We start from the raw sequence: 25,062 nt of genomic DNA, 5'->3' as shown, positions 1-25,062 counted from the left end.
TTTTTCTACTTCTGTTATATATTTCTTTTTTCATTTTTATTCTGTTAATACGCATTTATTGAAAAATTTTCTTTGCTTTCCAGCTTTTAGGTTCAAGAGGTATATGTGCATGTTTGTTACATGGGTAAATTGCATGTCATAGAGGTTTGGTGTACAGATAGTTTTTTCACCCAGATATTATGCTGACTTCTCCAATATACCAAGAAAGAAAAAGAAAAAGAAAGCGGGCGGAGAGGGGGGTGGGTGGAAGGAAAGAAGGAAGGAAGGGAGGAAGGAAGGGAGGGCAGAAAAAAAGAAAACAAATGTGAAGGAATTTAGAAAATAAAATGATTAGCTCTAGTCAGCACTGTAGGGTAGGGGAAAAAAAAGATCTGAAAAAACTTGATTAATGTGGTGGTATTTGGCAAATGTTCAAAATTCATTTAGCTTTCCTCCAGCAAGATGATGCTGTGTATTTCTTTTCCAGAAATAGATGAGTTATAGGAATTAAAGAAAAAAGTAAACAAAAAAATCTCTGCCTAGAAAACTAAATTGTGAGTGGAATAGGAGCAGGAAATGAGTAATGAACTTCTATAGGTTTAATTTCTTGTGTTCCATGGAAAATAAATATAAATTGTCGTTTTATCTTTTATAAGCATTAAATTCACATTCAGATAATTTTAGAGTTTAGAGGACCCTTAGAGACTTGGGAAAAGGAAATTGCATGCTAAGGAAGTGGCAGATTTAGAGAAATGACATCTTGTGATCCACAAGCCAGTGCCTGCTCCCCAACAGCACATGCCGTTTGCCAATTGCTGTTTAACCAAACCAGGATTTCTTGCTTCTCTAATAACCAATGGGGAAAATGATGGAGAGACAGAGAGAAAGACAGGGACAGAGAGAGAGAGAGAGAGAGCGAGCAAGCGAGCCAGCACGCTCGAGAGTGCCTGCGGGGGGCGGGGGGAGGGGGAAGGAAGGAAAGGAGAAGAAAGGATTGGTAAGGAAATAAAAACACAAAACACTCTATGCCTTACAAACTGACAGTCAATGGTAGGGTTTTGGTAGCTGCTCCAAGAATATAACTCCAAAATTTCAGTTTCTTTCACGCTTAGGTAACAATTCAATACAAATCCAGATTGTGCATTTTAAAATTTTCTGTGTTGATCATTCTTCCTCCAGTTTATCTGTGTGTCTAACTGCCTCACTCTGTGTCTTTGCTCAAATATTACTATGTTCTTTACTAAAATGACACCCCCCACTCCTTTCACACCTTCATCCTTCTTATCTACAGTATTTTTCTGAAATGCACTGACCACAAGACATACTTTTTACTTATTTTAAAATTGCATTTCTTCTCTTACTTGAACGTTCTATGAAGGCAGAATTGTGTTTGCCACTCTAATGTCAACTTGTAAAAGAGTATCTTGCATATCAGGATTGTTTAATAAACAAAAGTTGAATGAATACAATGTAACTTACCTAAATATGGGGGAAACTATTATATTCACAAGCATCCCCATTGGAGTCAGATGAGAATTTGTTTCAGTTTTAGATGTACCTCTTATTAGTTTAGTGACTTTGGCATGTTCCATGTTCCTTTTATGCTTATTACTAAATGTAGGAAGAAATTATACCCACTTTATAAAGTTGTCATCAGAATGAAAGAAAATAATACAGGTAAAGTTTCTGGCTTATTGCATGCACTTAGCAAATGTTAACCATCAATGAGTTAGGTATGGTTAATAGATCTAAGTGTAACCACTAAAAGCTTAGAGCTTCTTAACATATCTGACTATTAACTGCATCCTAAGACATAATATGATCTATACAATTTTAGTTTATACCACTAAGAAACTGATACTATTAGCTGCCCATGATGTAACATATTATGTTTTAATAGTTAACCATTATTTATAAAGGAATGGATATACTATAAACAAAATTGTTTTTCTTCTGTACAATAAGAATTGACTGAAATCTTGAAAGCACTAGAGTTTTCCATGTCAAAATTCATGTTTAATAGATATCAACTGATCTAATAACTCTAAGATGTTTTGATATCTTTGAAAAGGCTAAATATGTAGCAATCTGTTTTTTAATTTGAAGAGATATTTATATCACATGAAATATAGATGTAGTGAAGTGTGTCAAGAATTCTTGGTCATATAGACACCATAGAGATTTCCTATTTTGTACTATTTTACATTAATTACAGCTTATTCATTGTTCATATACATCCTTATATGTAACTGATATTATAGCATTTTATTTTTTGGCTATTCCACTAGTAACCATCATTTTTCAGTGTTCTCTGTTCTTTCCTGACAGTTGTTTTAATCCTCTGATTTTATACTTCTTGTAATGTTTATTAAGATATTTTCTATTATTTCTCAGACTTTTTGCACCCTTAAAATTTTTCCAGCTTTTAAGAAAACAGACTCTCAAGATCAATGCAGTTTTTAATTAAGCAAATAAATGCTTGTACAGTTCTTACAAATGTCACTATCTTCAAGTTCAAAACAAATGATGGGATTTTTTCATGGTTCTAATTTTATTTTCAAAAATTTGAAGTACATTGAGTAGCATAGATGCATTTAATTCTTCTGAAAGTCACTATCAGTGTCAGCATTAGTAAATAATAGGCAAGCTTTCATGTGGTTACTTTTGTGTGCTTATTTATTGAATGTATGGATTATTTTAAAATTATGCCACACAAATTTTTTTATATTTTCTAATATATATATATAGGCTAAACTCTGGGAAAACATGAAAGAGGAGAGATTAGTATGTTTAATGAAAAAAGAAAAAAAAGATAGAAATGGATATAACTTTCTCTTTTTCTTTTATAGCCCTAGGAAAAGATAAAGATTACACGAATGAATCAGAACACGCTACTTATGACCGATCTCGTCTCATTAATGACTTTGTTATCAAAGATAAATCTGAATTCAAGACAAAATTATCTAAGGTAATGAGAACTAAATTATCAATAAGTCATTTTTAGAGCATCATTTTTAAAACCTTACAGTATTCATCTACATGTTTGGTTTTCTGCTGGAGAATATAAAAGAATATACATGTTAATATGTACCATTAAGAACTCAGAAGTAAAAAGTGGTATATAGAGATGATATTCATATTTGTCATATTGATTCATATTTCTCAAACAGAATGTTTAAAACACTTAATCTAAAATGTAAAATTATTCATTAATAGTCTCTTTAAGGCTTTATTTCTTCATCTTTCTTAGCATGACTTAATGAGAACATGGATTTTAGTATCACATCAACCAAGATTTAAATTCCATTTCTACTACCCAGTTGTAATAATTTGATAAGGCTAATTAAACTCACTGAGAATTGTTTTTCTCAACTTGAAATATGCTTCTGGTTGTCTGCTTGACAAGATTATTGGAAGACAAAATGAGATAACCATGTAAGTGTCTGGTGCATAGCAAAAGATTGAGAATACCTTATTGAAATTATAGTTCACCAATACAAAAATGAGGTAGAGTTCAATTTTAAAAACTCTTGGCTCCAACAATCCTGCCATCCCTCAAACAAAATGCTTTCATGGACTCTTCAAAGCATGGGAGTGTTCCCATCAGATACCGAAGACAAAATAGATGCTGCTTCTTTTCAACATTGCAAATGTAACTGATCCATATTTCCCTTTTGATGATTTTCACGACAAATCCTGGCTCAGGATAAGCTCACTTTTTTTTTTTTCATTTTTGTACTGATGAAAAACGAAATGCCTTTGTAAAAAAGATAGTTGGATATTAAGTGCAGTTTAACACAAGGAATGGCTTAGGTTTCAATTTTCACTGCATGGCTAATAATCACATTGTTGAATACAATTTTCTCTGTGATATTTGATTTTTTATTTCTTGGATTAATTTTGCAAATATCTTTATTAGTCACCCACCAGTGTGTTAGTAAATAAATATGGCAGAGACTAAATATTACTATCATGAGACCCAACTAATACATAGATGCAGGGATAATTGTGCCAAATTTCTTTATTACTGTTTGTTTGGTTTTATTAAATTGGATCACTATCAGGGGCCAATAATTATCTTTGCAAATCAGGTGTTTATCTTTCTATGGTTACTAAATCTGCCTCCCTGTGTCTGTCTGATAAACATAATGGATGTTTAGAGTCTCTACTATCTGTAAAGCACTGTTCCAAATGAACTGAGAGGAGGAGTTATAAGAGAAATTAAGATGTTGTTTCTTAATGTGCATATAGCAGTGACTGGAAGACAAACACAATATGCTGAAATAATTAGAAAATGAACTACGATTAAATAAAGTTTGTATTATCTGCTTTTCTAGAATTACCACATGCCATCAATGATATCCACCATTTTACTTCTTCTCAACAGTAGCAATTTCCCAAGTTCCACTTTGACTAGACTTGAACTTTAGGATATCAAAGTTTTAAAAAAGTTGGACCTGCATGCATATTGATTGTAACATTAATGATAAGAGAATGGTGTATGACTATGGTAACAGACCACAATAGGTCAATCCAAGATATCCTATTCTAATGCCCTAGTAAATCTACCTGATTACATACCCTTCTCCTATTATACTTCCACTCAAACTGTAGAACATCATGACACACCGGAGTGACTTGTTCTTCTAGCTTCTATTAAATGTGTCCACTTATATCCATTTTATAGTTTTGAGTGCAGCACAAATTCTATTTGAGCAATAACCAAAATGTTTAAATGCCATTTTGGTAGTCTACTTGTAAAGTTTATCTACAAGTGAAGAGCAAAATTACCTACTTAGACCATGTTCCTTTGTGTACATTTGTCACAGGAAACCTCGAAAAAGCAATAACCTAAATTTTCATTGTTTGTGTGTCTGTATACCCTGTGTGCTTTATAAACTTGTTGGCCTTTCTCTTATTATACCCCACCATTAAATTATGTGTGTGTGTGTATGTGTGTGTAAATTAAAGCATATATAAGTTAGATCTTATGACATTGACAATTTTTATTCACTTGTGTCCTACAAATAGAAACTTCCTATGGTTCAAATGAACCTATTTAGATAGAAGATAGATAGATAGATAGATAGATAGATAGATAGATAGATAAATTATATGGCTGAAGATGTGTGCCTTATAGCATCATTCATATGTGACAATTATACTTGTTGTAATCTGCATTGTGCATATTATGCAACGTAACCAATATTTTATTTCTACACAAAAGTTACTCATTTGCAAAGAGATCATTTTAGTGATGACAAAGCAAATTTATGAGGAGTCAACAGAAAGGGGGCACAAACCTGAAGGGGGGAAAGTAACTCCTAATACAAACTACATAGTGAGTAATGACAAGTATTAAATTACAGAAAACAAAGCTTTCTAACAAGCTTGCTATCAGCTATACACTAAAATAATAGGAAATAACCCCAAGTCCTGCAACCTGATGTCTTATATTGAATTTATGAGGAAGCACTGTTGAGTTGTGAAACGTAAAAACAAAGAAATACAGAGAAACATCTGACTAATTTACTAGGAGTTGTGTAAATAGACTATATATGTGTTTAAACATTTGGTTTATCAATCATTGTGCAAACATTTTCTGAGTTGAGTTGTGGTAGTGAATTTTAATTTTTGTCAGGTACATATGCACTGTTTGTAATAGTTTTGTAAGCTAATGTATTTATGAGTAACTATAGTTTGCTTTAGAATTAATCTTCAGAACAATGCATTGTATCTTTAGAATATCTTGCTTCAGATCATAAGTTTTTAGCATGTTATTTATATTGAAATTATTCAAAATTTTACAGATCAAAAGGGTCTGTAATTTTGATATCTACTATGATGAAGGGACATTGATAAATAAGATATTTTATTTATTGTGAAATTATAATGCACAAAGCTTGGTATGGTACTTTAGGACCAATATGGCAAACAGTAAATAGCCTTTGCTATCCAAGTACTAACTGGGATGCACTTTAGCAATTCAGACATGCATATCAATTGGGAAATCCATGAGATTCCAGAAATTAGAGGCAGCACTAAACATGGTTTAAATCTGTATTTAGTTAGCCTCAAGCTTTACAATAGAAGTCATATTTAAATATTTCAGAGGCATTGTGGTAGATATAAATTTGGCCACAATCTTTTCTTTCCTATATCCACTCTATTCTCAATGAGATTTTGCAGCTCTTCCCATCAAGAGATAGAGTCTATTGAACAGGCCTTGGTCCTCGTGTTTGTCAGTAGACTGTTGCAGGAGTAACACTACGCCAGCCCTGAGACTTGAACTCAACGGATCTTCAACTCCCATTCTTTCTCTTGGGATTCTCCCTTTACCATGTGAATAAGACAGAGCTAGTCTTGAGGAGGATAAGAGACCACAGGGACCAGAGGCTAATAAGCACAGTTGCCCCAAATGAGGCAGAGAGAGATGAGAGAATCCAACAGCAAAGGCCAGGAAAATCAGACCTATGAAAAATCTCAACTGAGACCAGAAGAAGTACCCCGCTGAGTGCAGCCTGTGCACAGAATCATGAGCCAAAGAGTTGTTTGGGGATGGTTTGTCTCTCTGCAAGAGATAATGGAGACAACCATAAATGTTAAAGGATGACACACTGGCTAATACCAATGATTGTTAATAGGAAGTTAATTCTTCCTCAGTGTCTAGGAAGATTTGCAAAATTGTCGCAGAGTTTGACACAGCATATTCACAGCATGCATTTAATTCTATGGAGCCCAAGTATATTTTAAATAGCATAACTGAAATCACATGGTATTTAAGCAACCTATCTAAAACTTTCTAAAATTGTTTTTTTAAAAAACTCTATTTACAAAAGTGCCTTCCTTGTGAAAACATTGAATTAAGGTAAAATTCCAAGATTACTATTAATCAAAATGTGTTTATCGTTAACAGCAGTCACAAACATACAATGTTTTAAACATGTTTAATTTTTCTGGGTATAGTGTAAATGTATATATTTATGAGGTATATGGGGTATATTGATACAGGCATACAAAATATAATAATTACATTGGGAAAAATGAGGTATCCATCACCTCACGCATTTATCTTTTGTGTTACAAGCAATCCAATTATACTCTTTAAAATGTACAAGTAAATCAGTATTGACTATAGTCACCCTGTTGTGCTATCAGATACTAGATCTTATTCCTTCTTTCAAAATATTTTTTGTACCCATTAATCATCCCCTCTCCCCTTGCCCTACATTTCCCAACCCCTGGTAATCGTCATTCTACTCTCTATCTCTGAGTTAATTGTTTTAATTTTTAGCTCTCACAAATAAGTGAGAACATGAAAAGTCTCTCTTTCTGTGCCTGACTGATTTCCCTTAGCATAATGACCTCCAGTTCCATCCGTAGTGTTGCAAATGACAGGGTCTCATTCTTTTATGGCTGAATAGTACTCCATTGTGTATATGTTCCACTTCTTTTTTTTTAATCCATTCGCCTGCTGATGGACACTTGGGTTGCTTCCAAATCTTGACTGTTATGAATACTGTTGCAATAAATATGAGAGTGCAGATATTTCTGCTATAAAACTTTTCTTTAAGACCAATTTACTTTCTGTCTTATCTCTTGACAAAAGGCTTTTTCATCCCTATGTGGCTAAGCAATTGAAGGAAGCATTTTGTAATGAAAGGAAAGGAACATTCCCCAAAATCCATAGACTGAAGGACCTGGCCTGACTGCAAGCAAAGTTCTAGAGCAAATTAGGGGGATTGTTTTTAAGATGATTTGGGTAAATACCGCCTTTTCTTGTTTCATCAATATGGAGAACACTGGGAACATTTGAAGATAATGAGGTCCTACTGCCAAACTGTATGATCCTCAAAACTAGAATCCCTCTCTCCACCAAGGAGCCACATCCTACATACTAGCTGAGGCCTCTAGATGTGGTCAATTTACAGGGATTATCTATAGTTAATCTAGGTTAGCAGGAATAAGCTTATGATAAAGAATCCATGGCATCTGTAGTGGGCATTAGTGAAGCTCAGCTGCATAGCTCTTTTGGTCCCAGCTGGGATATTTCATGGGTTCACCACTGTCACTTATGATGCCCAAATTAACTACAGATATTGCCATTAATGAGTCTGGGAATATTAATCTATTTTTCAGTTACAGTGACTTCACCTTTGAAAAGATATTGGGTATCAAATCAAACAGGAAGAAGGTTATGGACAAGGAAAATCTGGACATAAATATTTTAGCAGTTCATTAAAATTAGATCACAAGGCCATTCACTTTGACTGTGTCAACTGGCATTGGCAGATGGTGCACTCATCTTTATCTCAATGGGTATTAGAAATAATTTTCTCTAGGACTGGAGACACTGGTCATATGATGGAGAAGGTGAGAAAGAGATGGCTCTTGTAGTCTTCTACAGCATACCTTTTATGTGTGAAAGAGGCCGGGCAAGGATCAGACTACACCCTTCACGGTCAAGAGATCTTTATTGGAGGTATCGAGCGGAGAAGGAAGAGAAGAGAAGAGAAGAAAGAGAGGAGGAGAGGAGAGGAGAGAGCTGCTGGTGTGCTGGGTTTTATATCCCTTGGGCCTACGTGGGGCGGGCCCAAGGGAAGGCGGGAGATGCTTCATTCTGATTGGCCCTCCTTTGGCGGGTTCAGACAGTGCCTGGTCAAGGAGGGGAGAAGAACCCGGAACCGGTGCCATTAAGGTACCCCTGTTACCTAACAATGTGGATGTCAGGAACTATTTCATTTGCCTAAATGGCTCTTTGCCTCCAAATTGTGTATAGGACTTAGTATTCTGAACGTGCTACTTCTTATTTTTGTCCAGATATTGTGAGATGGTGATGACAAACTACAAGATGAGTGACTAACTTGGCTCTATATGGCTGCTTTAATGGACAAGATTATACATGAAATACTAAGAGAATAAATTTTACTTCTTGGGATAGTCAGTTTCTAAAGAAAATATTAATATTCATTTAACTTTAGTACTTGAAGTAACCTTTTATTTATATTATTAAGTGGTATCCTAAATATTTAATTTTCATGTAAAACATGGGTCACACAGAAAATCACCTTGGCTTATTAATCTTTTTGTCCATGTTTTTAAATTTATCTTCTTACCTAACATTAAGAAGTCTCCTTTTCAATCAGTCCAAAGTAATCCGGTCCTGTTTTGAGAGTCTTTGTATTCTCTGAAATACTGAAAAGGCATTATCCTCCCTGCAATCCTAAAAGGAATCTCCCTTCCTTGTGCCATTTAAGTACTTAGTTTAACCCTTGGAAACCTTTCTTAGTAAATGGTGAAGACTTGTTCTTCATTAGCTGATTGCTAGTGTAAATTTTCCAAAAGATTTAGTACAAGAGTTTTCAGAGTTGCTTCAGATTTTCTGTAGACTGCTTAAACCTGGGGGGGTGTGTGTGTGTGTGTGTGTGTGTGTGTGTGTGCATGCATGTGAGGGAGTGGTGTATATATTATGATAAAGGTAGCATTTCACATCAGGAAATAAATATTAATCATTCAAAAACATGCAAATGTTCTCACAACTAGTCAATTATTTGGAAAGAGTTAAAATATTCTTAGATGACATCTCACATCTTGAATTACTGAAGAGCTAAAGAGGTATACTCAAACTGAATATACTGAAAACAAAGCAAAACAAAAATAAACATTTTTTCTAATGACAGAATAGAAAAATAGCCTTTTTAAATGGCCTTTTAAAATCAATGATAAAATTAAGCATGGATAGAATTACTATTTAGATACTAAATATATCAGTGTCACAATTCTGATAAAATTAAAAAGAGACAAGCTTAAGATGTGGTGATCAGCTCACATGCTGGAAGATATATATATGCCAGAAGAATGACTAATATTCTTAATTCACACAGACATTATAATGTAATTTATAAATGTAAGAATGAAATAAATTGAAAAGCAATTTAATTTTAACATATATAATGATCAGCTGTACTATTACAGAAATACAAATGTAAGCAATGATTTTTGAACCAAATTAGAAAATGTTTATATCAGTATTAGGTTTCATTGTACTTTTAAACTATAGGCTATCATTTTTATTCCTTGCTGGCCGATATGTACATTGAGCCAAATTTTCTGGAAAACAATTTCACAAGGAGGGTTCAGTACCTAAAAGTAATTTTGCCCTTTGATTAGTTCTAGGAATTTATGCAGAGAATGCAATTAGAAGTTAGCCAGATTTCTGGGTGTGGTAGATCATGCCTATAATCCCAGCACTTTGGGAGGCTGAGGAGGACAGATAAGTAATCTGGAGTGTGAGCCCAGGAGTTTGAGAACAGGCTGAGATACACAGTGAACCCCTGTTTCTACAGAAAAAATATAAAAATTATCCGGGTATGGTGGCAGGTCCTGTAGTCCCAACTACTCGGGAGACAGAGGCAAGAGGATCACTTGAGCCTGAGAGGTGGAGGCTACAGTGAGCCATGGTTACACAACTGCACTCCAACCTGACAGAGAGAGAGGGAGACCCTCTCAAAAAACAGGAAAAAAAAGCAAGAAGTTAGCCCAAATAATTCTGTTTAAGAATGTTTCTCACATTGTAATTTGTGGTGGGGGAGGACCACTTCCAGAGTCAAGAGTAAACGATAACATTTAAAATAGTAATTCGTAATGCCCTCAGACAAGGCAGTACTATGTTGAAAATCTCTAAACTATTTAAGGATAATAGGACATGATCACAGTGTATAATTATATAATAAAATGGTTGTAAAAAATATGTGCAGTATAATGCCAATTCTATAAAAATATCTAGCTGGTTTTCATGGGGAAAATATTTAGAATGATATATAAGAGATGTTTATAGTTTTTAACACTGGGCGGTAAAATTCAAAGGACATAAAACTTAGGTATTCATAGATTTAAGCCATAAATATTATAATATCATTACCTTTTTACAATCTCATATAGCTAATGACTGACTGAGCCAGGATTTAAAATAAGATAGTCTTGTTTTCCAACCAGTTTTTCCATTTTGTTACACTGGCATGACAGTAGCAATTCAGGACTTCACCATTTTTAGCCCAATAACCATGGTAAGTAGCATTTCAGTTTCTTTGTCCTAATATGCACTGATCACTTATGCACCAGAAGCTGTGGTAAGCACTTTATATACATTATCTAAGTTTCGTTTCACAATAATTCAATGACAGTAGGTAGTAATACTTTCATTTTGACAAACAAGGAAATAAGGAATTAACAGAAACGTTTCTTGCCCAAGTCTCTAAGCTAGGTGGAACCAGAGCTGTATTGTGGCATGTCTCTTTAACTCTAGACTCGGCTTTTCTGTCTCCAGTTCAATCTCTGAGATATACTCTCAGAGATTTATCTCTTTCCAAAACCCTGAAACATTACTCTGAAGTAAGGCAGCTCTAAATTGTGTGGCTAATTCACAACCTCCTGTAACTAGATTGACCTGTTTGCAATTTATTCTTGTATCAACAAACCCCTAAGTAAAAATAGATAATTTGTTACAAATATAATATCACTAAACCTCAGCAAAAGTAGTCAAATAATAGTTTCTATTCCTTGGGATCAAATAATAATAAGTAGACTAAGTATTTTCAGCTGAATCTATTACAGTATGGGAACGCCCCTTACCAATCAAAATACGAAATAAGCAGCAACACCACCACCACCACAAAACAAATAAAACTCTCCACAAAAGCTCCTATAGCTGCCAGCAGCTGTGTGTAGAGCTGAAACATGTCTACAGCAGAGGGCTAGGAAGTCATGACATGAGACGATTTACCCGAGACAATGAAATTAAGTGAGAGATGGATTTGTTGGGGTAGATGCCTTTAGTTCCCTGAAAGACTGTAAGGGGAAAAAAATGTACCTGTCTATTTAGGAAGTCGTATTTCATATGCAATACAAAGAAACAAAAAATAAGTCAAAGGTGTTTTCTCTCCCCTGACACTAATGTCTCAGTAATTAAACACAGAGGTTTCTCAAATCACCAATTTGTTTTTCCTATGAGTACTTAAGAATTTATTTTGGGAGATATATCTCCTAAGCCTCCCTGGAGGATGTTAGCTCTAAAATGAGAGCTACAATAACTTCTCTGCAAAAAAGTATACATAGTTTGATGGGATGTGAAAGTAAATTCAATAAATTAATGTATGGGCATTCCAGTTAAATGGTGCAGATAATGGTTCTACTTGATATTTAAACATTCAATCAATCACAGGCTCAAATCAAATAGTTCTCTAGTTGTTCAGACATGAAAGCAGCCAGAGAAGACAGATCAGAAACCATGTTATTTGACCATACTGAAAGTCAAATCTACCTCCTTAATCTGTCACCTCCAAGCCCTCCAGGCTGCGGACATTGGATTGGAAGTTTCAGTATTAATAATAATAATGTTAAATGATTACAACAGGTAACATTTATTAGGGACCTTAACAGGGATTTTAATGACTTCTACTTTTCTATCATCACAACTCTAAAATGTAAGGTCTATTTTTACCCCCATTTCATAGGTGAGGAAATGAAGGCTTAGATGGCTACGTAACTTTCCTGTTATTACACAGCTGGTAAGGAGGAGGCAGGAATTATACACAGGGACCACACTGTCAAGCACTGTGCTACACTGCACATAATGGAGGTGCATGCAAGGGACCATAGAAGCCACGAGACAAGTGAATTGGGTAGTTAGGGGTCATGTTCACATTACTGGAAAATTATGTTTATTAGGGAGCATGAATATTGTGGGTTTTTTCAATGTTTCATACTTAAGAAAATATAATAAAATTGAGGCTCCTGTGCTTAGTTAAATCCTGATAAATTTTAAAACACTTGTCCCTAGCTTGCGGCTTATAGCCCTTCATCTTCCCATGTCATCTTTCTCCATATATTTCAGCACACAGCCTTCTTAACCTCACCAGAGTCAATCAAAATATGAATATTTTGAGCAATTATCACTGTAGAGAAGAAAATACCTACAGAATAAAGCACTGTTGTGTTTACTGAATAGTTTCTGACACTTCTGTTTTAAAAAACTAATTCTTGTTTTGTTGTGGAGGTTGACTTCTTGCATGATGCAAACCAGGATTCCAGATGAGGGTTTCAGTCATGGAAACCCATTTGATTTCATTAATCCCTTCATGCCATAGACAATTTAAACCTACATATTAGAGTAATATACCATTTGTTCTTTAACTATTTCAAACATTGTGTGAAGTTATTTTTTCTATTTCTTGAACCTACTAGAAAATCAATTTTAAAGCATGCTTATTAACTCAAGACCATATACATTAAGTGGTTACTTCTTAGGTTCAGTGTCTTGTCAGTTCCAATTACAAGCTGCCCTACAGAGGCTTTTTTAACAGAAATAAATGTAATCCTCTGTTGCATCTCTTATGTGGATGTAAAGTAAATGAGGACAAAAGCATTCAATTTTATTTGCTTGTTTACCTTTAGGTGACAGTTGTGCTCTGAGATTACAATCATATTATGTGCGGCTCAGAGACAATATAATGCAATGTCAAGTTTAACACATGCAGGATTTTTCAGAAACCACAAAGCTTTCTATTATACCTTTCTCCAGTGAACAAGAAAATGAGGCAATTTCCTTTAAAACCAGAAAAAAAAAAATTATAGGAATTCCTGGTGAACTCCACTCCACTATCAAAAAAGTGTTACCTAGTTCACCATTTAAAAAGTTAGTTGTATTTTCCAGACCACTATTATCAGACCTCCCACCTTCCATGTTAATCTGCCCAGCTCATTCAAATGGCACATACAATAGATTATTAATAATTGACAGTAAAATCATAAAAATGTCACTGACATATGACTAAATGTCACTTAGGTGACTCATGCATAGACATTAACCAATGACACATGAAGGCAGCCCCCTATTCCACCCTATAACCAACTCCTAAAATGAAATTAATAAAAAATACAGATGTTCTTATAAAGAGATGAGTTATCTTTAAAAAGATTATTCAAATTCAGGCATTTAAAGAGTAGGCTAAAAACCCTCCAGTCAAATGCTTTGTGTAGCACTCAGTATGTAACATTCTAGCTAATGGAAAAAGCAGGCGGTGAAAGGGAGAACTTTCAGTTGTCACACTGAAGAGTGCTTTAAAGAAGATTGTCATTTGAGACTGTTGTCAGCAATGAAGGATTCCAAATGCAGCTGAACTCAGAATTCTGACTGTGGTATGTTTAAAAGTGCATCAGTCTAGGAATTCTATACTATTTTTCTATTTTCTTAAACATATGTAGAGAAGCCAATTGAGAGAAATTAATATTGATTTCAGAATTGGAAATGAGTGCACCTATAATTTCAGAATACTAGATATGTATTTTAAAGTAAAGAAAGTATGATCTAAATGTGTTATTTTTAAAATATCTGTTTATCTTGCATGTGAACCAAGTATCACCTGTGAAGTTTTGTCTTTTTAAATGTATTTATTGATTTCATTGAAATAGTTACAGCATCTACTCCAAAATGGTTTTTTATTCAAAAACATAAGATATATTTATCTTTAAAATATTTTCAATTTTTCTTAATAATTTTATACAATATTTTAACTGATTTTAATCAAAATAGAAAGTCAGAAAAACATCTGAATTTAAAGGAGCATATCTCATAGTGTTAAATGTTAAAATAAATAAATCACATCAGGTACGAAGTTCACTGTGATGTAAGCTAGAGAACAAAATGTTTTCAACCTGCTGTCTTTATTTTCTCACAGTTTTAAAGGTAATAAGAAACTTAATTTTGACTCAGTTCTTGTTTTGGTTTAAAAATGTCAGATGCTTCCATCTGGAAAATTTCCATTTCTACATCTACATTAAAGATAAGATCATGTAGCATAGATAATCACTGATGTGGAAATAAGTGTTCTTTATGAAAAATAAGTACTTAACTGGTTTCTTACATAATATTAAAAATATAAAAATCAGTGATGAGAAAAGTTCTACTCAAATGTATTCTCTGTAAATTACTTCCACTAAGGGAATATTTAAAGTTCACATATAATATTTAAAAATGTTTACTGTATTGAAAACCCAATAGAAAATCATAGTCTATGCTTAATCACAGACTATTCTTTTGAGAAAGAATTGGCTTTGTGTCTTCATTAGATAAACTAGAGAACCTATGATTTAAATAAAAAGGAAAAATTGGTGGAAAGAGAATAATATAAGACAGTCTAAGAAACAGCACGTAGTATAATACCATTACATAATGGAAATTCAATTAATATTTTCTTTCCTTCTTAGTTTTTTTAAGTTTTGTAGAGTATTTACATTTGCTTCATGATTTTTATTCTTCCCATGGATACATGTCTTATCATATGGTATTCAGCATCACACTTTATCCAGTTAACCTAGGTCAGATAGCTCAGGTGTTTTGGATCCAATCTGAAGTCTAATTTGAATAAAATTAATCTAGCTTTTTTTGTTAACTCTATGATACTACATTGCTCACTGAACCAGATTTCATAAGACACTTCATAGGAAACTATTGCTTCCCCCTTAATAACATAAAATCAATATGGGCAAAATTAATCACAGAGATACAGTGTCTGTTAAATTATCTAGACCAATTCATTGTTTGAACCATCTTGAGAGAAATATAAACTGCAATTTTATACCTAATAAACTGCAATAAAATTATACCTAATTTTAGCTAAATTAATACATACTCAGCTATCAGTATAAAATGAGCTTCATATTTGAAAACTTTTCAAAAGTATGTGCTGCATAATTATACTTAATATTCATAAGAAATATGTATGTCTCACTATCATAAAAGTAAATTGATAAGCAGAATTATCACTAATTGTTAAATTAAAATATAAAATAAAATTATCCTTGGACTTTTCTTTCAGTAAAATGAGAGATTAAATTCAGTGATATTTAAGGTTCAAATCTCACATTCTAAGAAATTCTGGCTACATCATCTTTGAACAAAATATGTGTGTTCCCTTCCTAAACAGATACCTTACAACAGTGGTTGCACAACTACTGAATGTCAGGATTACCTAGAGGGCTGGTTAAAAAAATAGATAACTGGACCTCTCCCCTGAGAGCTTCTGATAACAGTAGCTCCAGTTGAAGCCTGAGAATTTGCATTTTTAAGTTTCCAGGTGATTCTGATGCTATTGGTGCAGATAGCACATTTGAGAACCATTGTCTTAATTCTCCCCTTAATATCTTCAGTGTACTCTATTTTGAGAATTCACCATGTGCCAGACTCTATACTAATCTGGGTATGCATTGATGAATAAAATAAGCAAAATCCCTAAGTGTGCAAAGCTTGTAGTCTAGTGGAGGAATAAGAAAATAAGCCTACATATAATTATCTATTTAAAGTTGTCATAAGTGGGTGCAGGGTAGAAGGGGAGTTACTTGAATGATCAGGAAAGCAGCTTCTCAGAAGGTATTAAGAGCAAGAAATGAAAGATGAGAAGTCAGCAGAGGGAAAAGTGGAAGAACGTGGCATTCAAGGCAGAAGAGTGACCTATGTGAGGGCCCTGGCGTGGAAAGTATCCAGATGTGTTTGAGAAGCTATGTGCTTATGTGGCAGAAACACAGAAACTGAGCACAAGGATGGCCGAGAGGAGAGGTGAGAGAGAGGTGAGCAGACACAATGCTGCAGGGGTCTATGATGAGGAGTTTGAATTTGATTCTAAGTTTAAAGGTTTTTGGACAGATCTGTTTTTATAAGATCACTCTGCCCCTTTGGGTGGGAAACAATGTCAGAGGGGGACGACACTAGAGTAATCCAACTCAACAAAGGTGAAGGTGGCTGGCCAAGACTGGTTAAAGGTACGGTGACTATATCAGACAGTTTCCCATATCAGAATGGGGAAACCATTTAGATATCTAACTACAGAGGTGGAAGTTAGAAAAATCGCACTGGAATTGATTACTTAATGACAGGGAGACGAGTCAAGAAAGTCAAAAAAGCAGGCTAGAAAGCTGTTATAATTGTGTGTGTGTGTGTGTGTGTGTGAGAGAGAGAGAGAGAGAGACTTTTAATACTTCTTGGGATATAGGTGATTTTTAAATTTTATTTGTTTCCTGCAATAAAAAATACACATTATTATAAGATTCCCAAATTCAAATATTTTATTGAGTAAAACTGGCTTTACTCAATCACAAGTTGAATTTTCAATTGATTCATTTGCACATTTGTGTGTGCACAGATGCATGCATGCCAGATACAAGCAACAGTGGATGTGAAATGAATAAGACATGGTTCCCATCGTCAAAAAGTTTGCAGTTTACTGGGGACAGTAAAAACAGGAGCTTCAGAGAATGGTCCTCAAATTTTAGAATGCATAAGAATTATGCTTTATATCATTTGACAGGACTTCCAGATACCAGTGACTACTATAATACTCCAACAGGTCTTGAATATACTGACCCTTTTCCATGCCCATATGTATTTGTATACGGAGTTTCCTCGACCTGGAAAGCCTGACCACCCTTCTCCATTCATGTTTTTAGGATTTAAGTCACATATCACTTCTGAATGAAGGCTTTTTCTCTTTCTCAAGACAGTTACTTCATCTTTGCTCTCATAGCACTTGCACCTCCGCCCCCTCATAGCACAAATCACACAGATTGCAATTACATGTCCTCCTATCTGCCTCCTTAACTAAATTACTCTCTTTTAATGGAGGGGGACAATGGATTATCTTTTCTTTGTAATTACCTCTGCACTGTGCACAGAGGCTGACACATAATAGGAACTCAGGATAAACTTGTCAAATAAGTGAACTACTGAAAGAGAATATTAGGGAAACACTGGAATACGTAGAATAGAGTTATTAGTGTGGCCTTCAAGAGTAAAAGCACAATTCATGGAAGGGAAGGAAATCAATCTTGTCTTTAAAAATGGGCAAAATTTTTTGAGTAATTTTACTTATAAGGATTTGTATTAATAAAACAATTGACAGATTAACAGATATATGAACATGGATACTCATTGCATCATTATGAATCATAGCAAATAATAATTTGGCAAAACAAGCCAAAATATTATTCGGTTGGAGGTAAATAACTATAGAGTCATAAAACTCAGTATTGTTTAGCTATTTAAAAGTGCAGTGAAACAAGGCCAATCTGCACCACTAATTCTCAAGTGTGCCATCACACAACAAGAATAAATAGGGGAATATAAAAATTGTATTTCCCATCCCAGGGAAACACTATATTAAGAGTAATGAGATCTGGTTGTGGGATTCCCTGGCCCAGCAGATATATTCTATATGCTCTGGAAACCACCGAGCCTCAGAATCTCTTTTCTGAAAAGCAAGAAAAAGTTTGGAGACCCCCAGTATCACATACCCTTGATCACATGTCTATTCTTTGCACTAAAACAAGATGAAAACAATCAATCACTGTAACCTAGAATAGCCTTTGTTTTCTGGCCCACCTTAGGTCTAAGAGATAAGAGACTTTACATATTGATGTAGAGATATATGGTGGATTTTTCCTGTGTTATGCAAGCATCGCTTCCTTTGTTGGCCCTCTTTCCCTACTTGAAGCTAGCCAATAGAATTCTCCCTCCTGTTGGACAGAATGATAGATACAATAATGAACAAGTTTCCCCAAGCTGAATTCCACTCTGAGATGTTCTCCTAGAACTTATATAGGAAAAGATATTCCCCTCTGAGCTACAGGAAGAAAATTATTTTTAGTAGTATTACAGCAAAATATGCAGGAAGTCATCAGGCTCGGGTTGTTTCTTTACCCAAAACCTTTATGCAAGCAAAACTTAACTTGGAGGCAGTTTTGTCTTGAAAAAAAATCTAGCCTCAATCACAACCAGGCAACTAGCTGATTGATTACCTAACTAGGGGTCTCTTCTCATACCACACATAAATGAGGCAAATGACTAGGTGTAGTCATCAGGTACTTTGCTTCTGTCTTCAGGCTATAAAAGCTCATTGCTTTGTGCCGCTGGAGCAGAGCTCTCTGAATTTCTTCCAGTTTTATGTGTTGCCCAATTCATGAACTGTCCTTTGCTTAAATAAAGTCTGTCAAGTTCATTTTGTCTAAAAGTTTTTTAAGAGTAGGAAAGAATGGGACAGAGAAAAAAAGCAAAAACAAGCAACAGAATTAAGAGATGGAGATAGAGAAGAAATATAATAGTAGAGTAAGAATCCTGACAGCTCCATTTGGATTTTCAGAACCAGCTGTTATTAAAGCTAACTAGCTTTGGACGTTTCAGAGGTAGAGAGCTGAATAATTTTGGCTACATGGACTTAAAAATTGTTTTGTTAGGAGAGGCTATGATTATCTGGTTCAAATTAGATTTCTGTCATTTAGAACTGAAAGAGTCCTGATTAATATAACTACAGTATACTGTTGAATAAGAACAGATTTTTTCACAGTATGTACAGAATTCAATGTGTGTCTGTAATAGTCTGTTCTCACACTGCTAATAAAGACATACCTGAAACTGGGTAACTTATAAAGGAAAGAGGTTTAATGGACTCACAGTTCCACATGGCTGGGGAGGCCTCATAATCACGGAAGGCAAACGAGGAGCAAAGCCACATCTTGCATGGGGGCAAGCAGCGAGTTTGTGCAGCGGAACTCCTATTTATAAAACCATCAGATCTCGTTAGACTTATTCACTACCACGAGAACAGCATGGGGGAAACTGCCCCCACGATTCAATTATCTCCACCTGGCCCTGCCCTTGACACCTGGGGATTATTACAATTCAAGATGAGATTCAGGTGAGGACACAGCCAAACCATATCAGTGTCTATTATATATTGCATGTCATGTATCATCTATAATATATATGCACTCACAAATACAGTTAAATCTACATTTTTGAAAGGGAGGGTATAAGAGAAAGAGAGCTCTAAACTTGTAATAGCAAATTATCCCTGAACTGTTATCTTTAGCAGTGCTTCCACTTTCTCTTTATTTTGTATCAATCATGCAACATTAGGAAAATAAAAGCACTGCAGGGAAAAATTAAGAGGGAGTTGAAAATGTCATTGCTAGGGTCAGAGGAAAAGGTTTGGACAATTGGAGGAACAGTGTGAGCAAAGATAGAGAGTTTGGACTAGATTGTGCATGTGCAGGGGCCAAAGCAAGAGGCAAACCTGGCTACAACACTGCGTGGGAGAAATGGGCTGTAGAAGGAGTACAAGTCTGAGGACAGCAGGGATTTATGTAACAGTCTCATGTAGAAACTTCTAATGCCTCATACCCACAAACACAAACTTCCGTGATATTCTTCAAACTTACAAAACACTTTCCACACTGAGCTGGGTTAAAGAGTCAGCCGACTGAGCCTGTGCTGGGGGGGGGGGGGGGGTGCTATAACATCATTAAAACAAATTAAAAGCACATGACCAGTTCACTGGGCTTCCATGTGTAATTCTTTACAAAAAATGACAAAATAAACCTTTCAGTTTATAAGTGCCTGTTTGATTCTTAAGAGCAAATATGCCAGTTTTTTTTTGTTTCTTTGTGAAACAACATGTTAGGCTGTGGTCTTTTATGTATTTCATAGTAGTAGTAAGTTAAAAATAAAAATGAAAAATATAAAGGAATTCCAAAATTACCTGAGCAGGCTGGGCACTCAATGCCTGTAATCCCAACAGTTTGGGAGGCCGAGGTGTGTGGATCACTTGAGGTAAGGAGTTTGAGAACAGCCTGCCTGACATGGTGAAACCTTGTCTCTACTAAAAATATAAAAATTAGCCGGGTGTGGTGGCTTGCACCTGTAGACCCAGCTACTTGGGAGGCTGAGGCAGGAGAATCAACTGAACCCAGGAGGTGGAGTTTGCCGTGAGCTGAGTTCGCTCCACTGCACTCCAGCCTGGGCAACAGAGTGACACCCTGTCTCAAAAACAATATAAATAAATACATAAATAAATAAAATAATTGAGCAAATAAGTTGCCATGTTTTAGAACTTGGCCCCTGGAGTTAGAACACATGAATTTAAATCCTGGTCTTGCCACTTACATGCTATGTGACATGGAAAATTGTTTAAATTTTCAGTACCTCTGATTGTCTATTTATAAAATGTGGTGGGGGTGGTTACAGAAAATAATACACACCTCAGTGGGTATTTGTGAGGAATCAGTGAAGGAGTATACACTGAAAAACTTAGAAAAGTGCCAGCACATAGTAATTGCACCATAAAGAAAATGTATTCATATTATAACAGATGAAAAAAATAAGGAATTGAGACCTTAAGTGACTGTTCCAAGAACATACCACATTGTGAGTGGCAAAGCTAGCCTTTACCCACACCATAGACTGATTTTGTGTGAAAAAGGAAGTGAGGTTGAGCTTAGGGAAAGGAGAGATGATTAAAAGGATACAGGTGGTTAGAAATTCGAGGAGGAGGAGGAGAGAGAGAGAGAGAGATCTGAGAGAATAAATTTGATTAATACACTGTGTGATATACAATCTTACAATCTATCCTCATTTTTCTTTACAGTAGAGGGGGAAAATTCTACTACATTCACTAATTTCCACAGGTGGGATTTTGGGGAGTGAAATTAAAAAGATGATGAAGGGAAGTTCATATATGCTATATGTTATATGTTTATAACCTATAACAAAAAGACCTAAAATGTTGAATACTATAAAGGTAGTTTCTCCTTGCACAGCTAAATAAATGGTGAAATGTGTTTCAAGGAGCTTGATCATGTCTAGGATGGACCCTATTGATAAAATTTATCTTCAAGTATTGCATGGAGATGGAAGGTGAAGAATGAAATAAAGCACCTGATAAAAATGGACTAAATGAAGCAGAAGGCAAAGGGAAAGAATGTAAACAAATTAGGGATCATTTGTTGTTTTGGGAAATTTCTAAAAATCAAAGAAAACCTAAGCAACATATCAAAAATATTGACCTCCCCCATGATCTATTTCATATGTGCTCAATTCTGTCTGTAGGGTGTTTCTTTTTTCTTTTCTTTTTCTTTTTATACTTTGTTTTTGGAGACTATGTCTCACTCTGTCACCTATGCTGGAGTGCTGTAGTGAAATAATGGCTCACCGCAGCCTCGAACTCCTGGGCTCAAGCATTCCACTCACCTCAGCTTCCCAAGTAGCTGGGAGCACAGGCACATGCTATCATGCCTTGCTCATTTTTTTTTAATCTTCTCTTAGAGATAGAGTTCACTATGTTGCCCAGTCTGGTCCCAACCTCCTGGGCTCAAGTGATCCTCCCACTGCAGCCATCCAAAGTGCTGGGGTCACAGGTGTGAGCAACTCCTCCAAGCTTTTAGTGTTTCTTTTCTTTTTTTAAAAAAAATTTTATTATTATTATACTTTAAGTTTTAGGGTACATGTGCACAATGTGCAGGTTTGTTACATATGTATCCATGTGCCATGTTGGTGTGCTGCACCCATTAACTCGTCATTTAGCATTAGGTGTATCTCCTTAATGCTATCCCTCCTCCCTCCCCCCACCCCACAACAGTCCCCGGAGTGTGATGTTCCCCTTCCTGTGTCCATGTGTTCTCATTGTTCAGTTCCCACCTATGAGTGAGAATATGTGGTGTTTGGTTTTTTGTCCTTGTGATAGTTTACTGAGAATGATGATTTCCAGTTTCCTCCATGTCCCTACAAAGGACATGAACTCATCATTTTTTATGGCTGCATAGTATTCCATGGTGTATATGTGCCACATTTTCTTAATCCAGTCTATCATTGTTGGACATTTGGACTGGTTCCAAGTCTTTGCTATTGTGAATAGTGCCACAATAAACATACATGTGCATGTGTCTTTATAGCAGCATGATTTATAGTCCTTTGGGTATATATCCAGTAATGGGATGGCTGGGCCAAATGGTATTTCTAGTTCTAGATCCCTGAGGAATTGCCACACTGACTTCCACAATGGTTGAACTAGTTTACAGTCCCACCAACAGTGTAAAAGTGTTCCTATTTCTCCACATCCTCTCCAGCACCTGTTGTTTCCTGACTTTTTAATGATGGCCATTCTAACTGGTGTGAGATGATATCTCATTGTGGTTTTGATTTGCATTTCTCTGATGGCCAGTGGTGATGATGAGCATTTTTTCATGTGTCCGTTGGCTGCATAAATGTCTTCTTTTGAGAAGTGTCTGTTCATGTCCTTTGCCCACTTGTTGATGGGGTTTTTGTTTTTTTCTTGTAAATTTGTCTGAGTTCTTTGTAGATTCTGGATATCAGCCCTTTGTCAGATGAATAGGTTGCGAAAATTTTCTCCCATTTTGTAGGTTGCCTGTTCACTCTGATGGTAGTTTCTTTTGCTGTGCAGAAGCTCTTTAGTTTAATGAGATCCCATTTGTCAATTTTGGCTTTTGTTGCCATTGCTTTTGGTGTTTTAGACATGAAGTCCTTGCCCATGCCTATGTCCTAAATGGTATTGCCTAGGTTTTCTTCTAGGGTTTTTATGGTTTTAGGTCTAACATGTAAGTTTTTAATCCATCTTGAATTAACTTTTGTATAAGGTGTAAGGAAGGGATTCAGTTTCAGCTTTCTACATATGGCTAGCCAGTTTTCCCAGCACCATTTATTAAATAGGGAATCCTTTCCCCATTGCTTGTTTTTGTCAGGTTTGTCAAAGATCAGATAGTTGTAGATATGCGGCATTGTTTCTGAGGGCTCTGTTCTGTTCCATTGATGTATATCTCTGTTTTGGTACCAGTACCATGCTGTTTTGGTTACTGTAGCCTTGTAGTATAGTTTGAAGTCAGGTAGCGTGATGCCTTCAGCTTTGTTCTTTTGGCTGAGGATTGACTTGGCGATGTGGGCTCTTTTTTGGTTCCATATGAACTTTAAAGTAGTTTTTTCCAATTCTGTGAAGAAAGTCATTGGTAGCTTGATGGGGATGGCATTGAATCTATAAATTACCTTGGGCAGTATGGCCATTTTCACGATATTGATTCTTCCAACCCATGAGCATGGAATGTTCTCCCATTTGTTTGTATCCTCTTTTATTTCATTGAGCAGTGGTTTGTAGTTCTCCTTGAAGAGGTCCTTCACGTCCCTTGTAAGTTGGATTCCTAGGTATTTTATTCTCTTTGAAGCAATTGTGAATGGAAGTTCACTCATGATTTGGCTCTCTGTTTGTCTGTTATTGGTGTATAAGAATGCTTGTGATTTTTGTACATTGATTTTGTATCCTGAGACTTTCACCACTGATCCCACAGAAATACAAACTACTATCAGAGAATACTACAAACACCTCTACGCAAATAAACTAGAAAATCTAGAAGAAACGGATAAATTCCTTGATACATACACTCTCCCAAGACTAAACCAGGAAGAAGTTGAATCTCTGAATAGACCAATAACAGGCTCTGAAATTGTGGCAATAATCAGTAGCTTACCGACCAAAAAGAGTCCAGGACCAGATGGATTCACAGCTGAATTCTACCAGAGGTACAAGGAGGAACTGGTACCATTCCTTCTGAAACTATTCCAATCGATAGAAAAAGAGGGAATCTTCCCTATCTCATTTTATGAGGCCAGCATCATCCTGATACCAAAGCCTGGCAGAGATACAACAAAAACAGAGAGTTTTAGACTAATATCTTTGATGAACATTGATGCAAAAATCCTCAATAAAATACTGGCAAACTGAATCCAGCAGCACATAAAAAAGCTTATCCACCATGATCAAGTGGGTTTCATCCCTGGGATGCAAGGCTGGTTCAACATACGCAAATCAATAAGTGTAATCCAGCATATAAACAGAACCAAAGACAAAAACCACGTGATTATCTCAATAGATGCAGAAAAGGCCTTTGACAAAATTCAACAACCCTTCATGCTAAAAACTCTCAATAAATTAGGTATTAATGGAAAGTATCTCAAAATAATAAGAGTTCTCTATGACAAACCCACAGCCAATATCATACTGAATGGGCAAAAACTGGAAGCATTCCCTTTGAAAACTGGCACAAGACAGGGATGCCCTCTCTCACCACTCCTATTCAACATAGTGTTGGAAGTTCTGGCCAGGGCAATTAGGCAGGAGAAGGAAATAAAGGGTATTCAATTAGGAAAAGAGGAAGTCAAGTTGCCCCTGTTTGCAGATTACATGATTGTATATC

General features: G+C 35.5%; 1 protein-coding gene across 1 annotated transcript in view; it reads left to right on the top strand.

Annotated features, from left to right (window-relative positions):
• Positions 1-25,062, top strand: part of ANO3 (anoctamin 3) — a 321,270-nt gene that overhangs the window by 111,396 nt on the left and 184,812 nt on the right. The window contains exon 4 of the mRNA XM_058446923.1: positions 2,829-2,947. Coding sequence (XP_058302906.1) covers positions 2,829-2,947 — 119 coding nt within the window. The remainder of the gene's footprint in view (positions 1-2,828; positions 2,948-25,062) is intronic.

Source organism: Hylobates moloch, unplaced genomic scaffold, assembly GCF_009828535.3.
Source record: "Hylobates moloch isolate HMO894 unplaced genomic scaffold, HMol_V3 SCAFFOLD_11, whole genome shotgun sequence".
Classification (NCBI taxonomy): domain Eukaryota; kingdom Metazoa; phylum Chordata; class Mammalia; order Primates; family Hylobatidae; genus Hylobates; species Hylobates moloch.
Note: the sequence above shows the minus strand (reverse complement) of the source record. Positions and strands in the feature narration are given on the sequence as shown.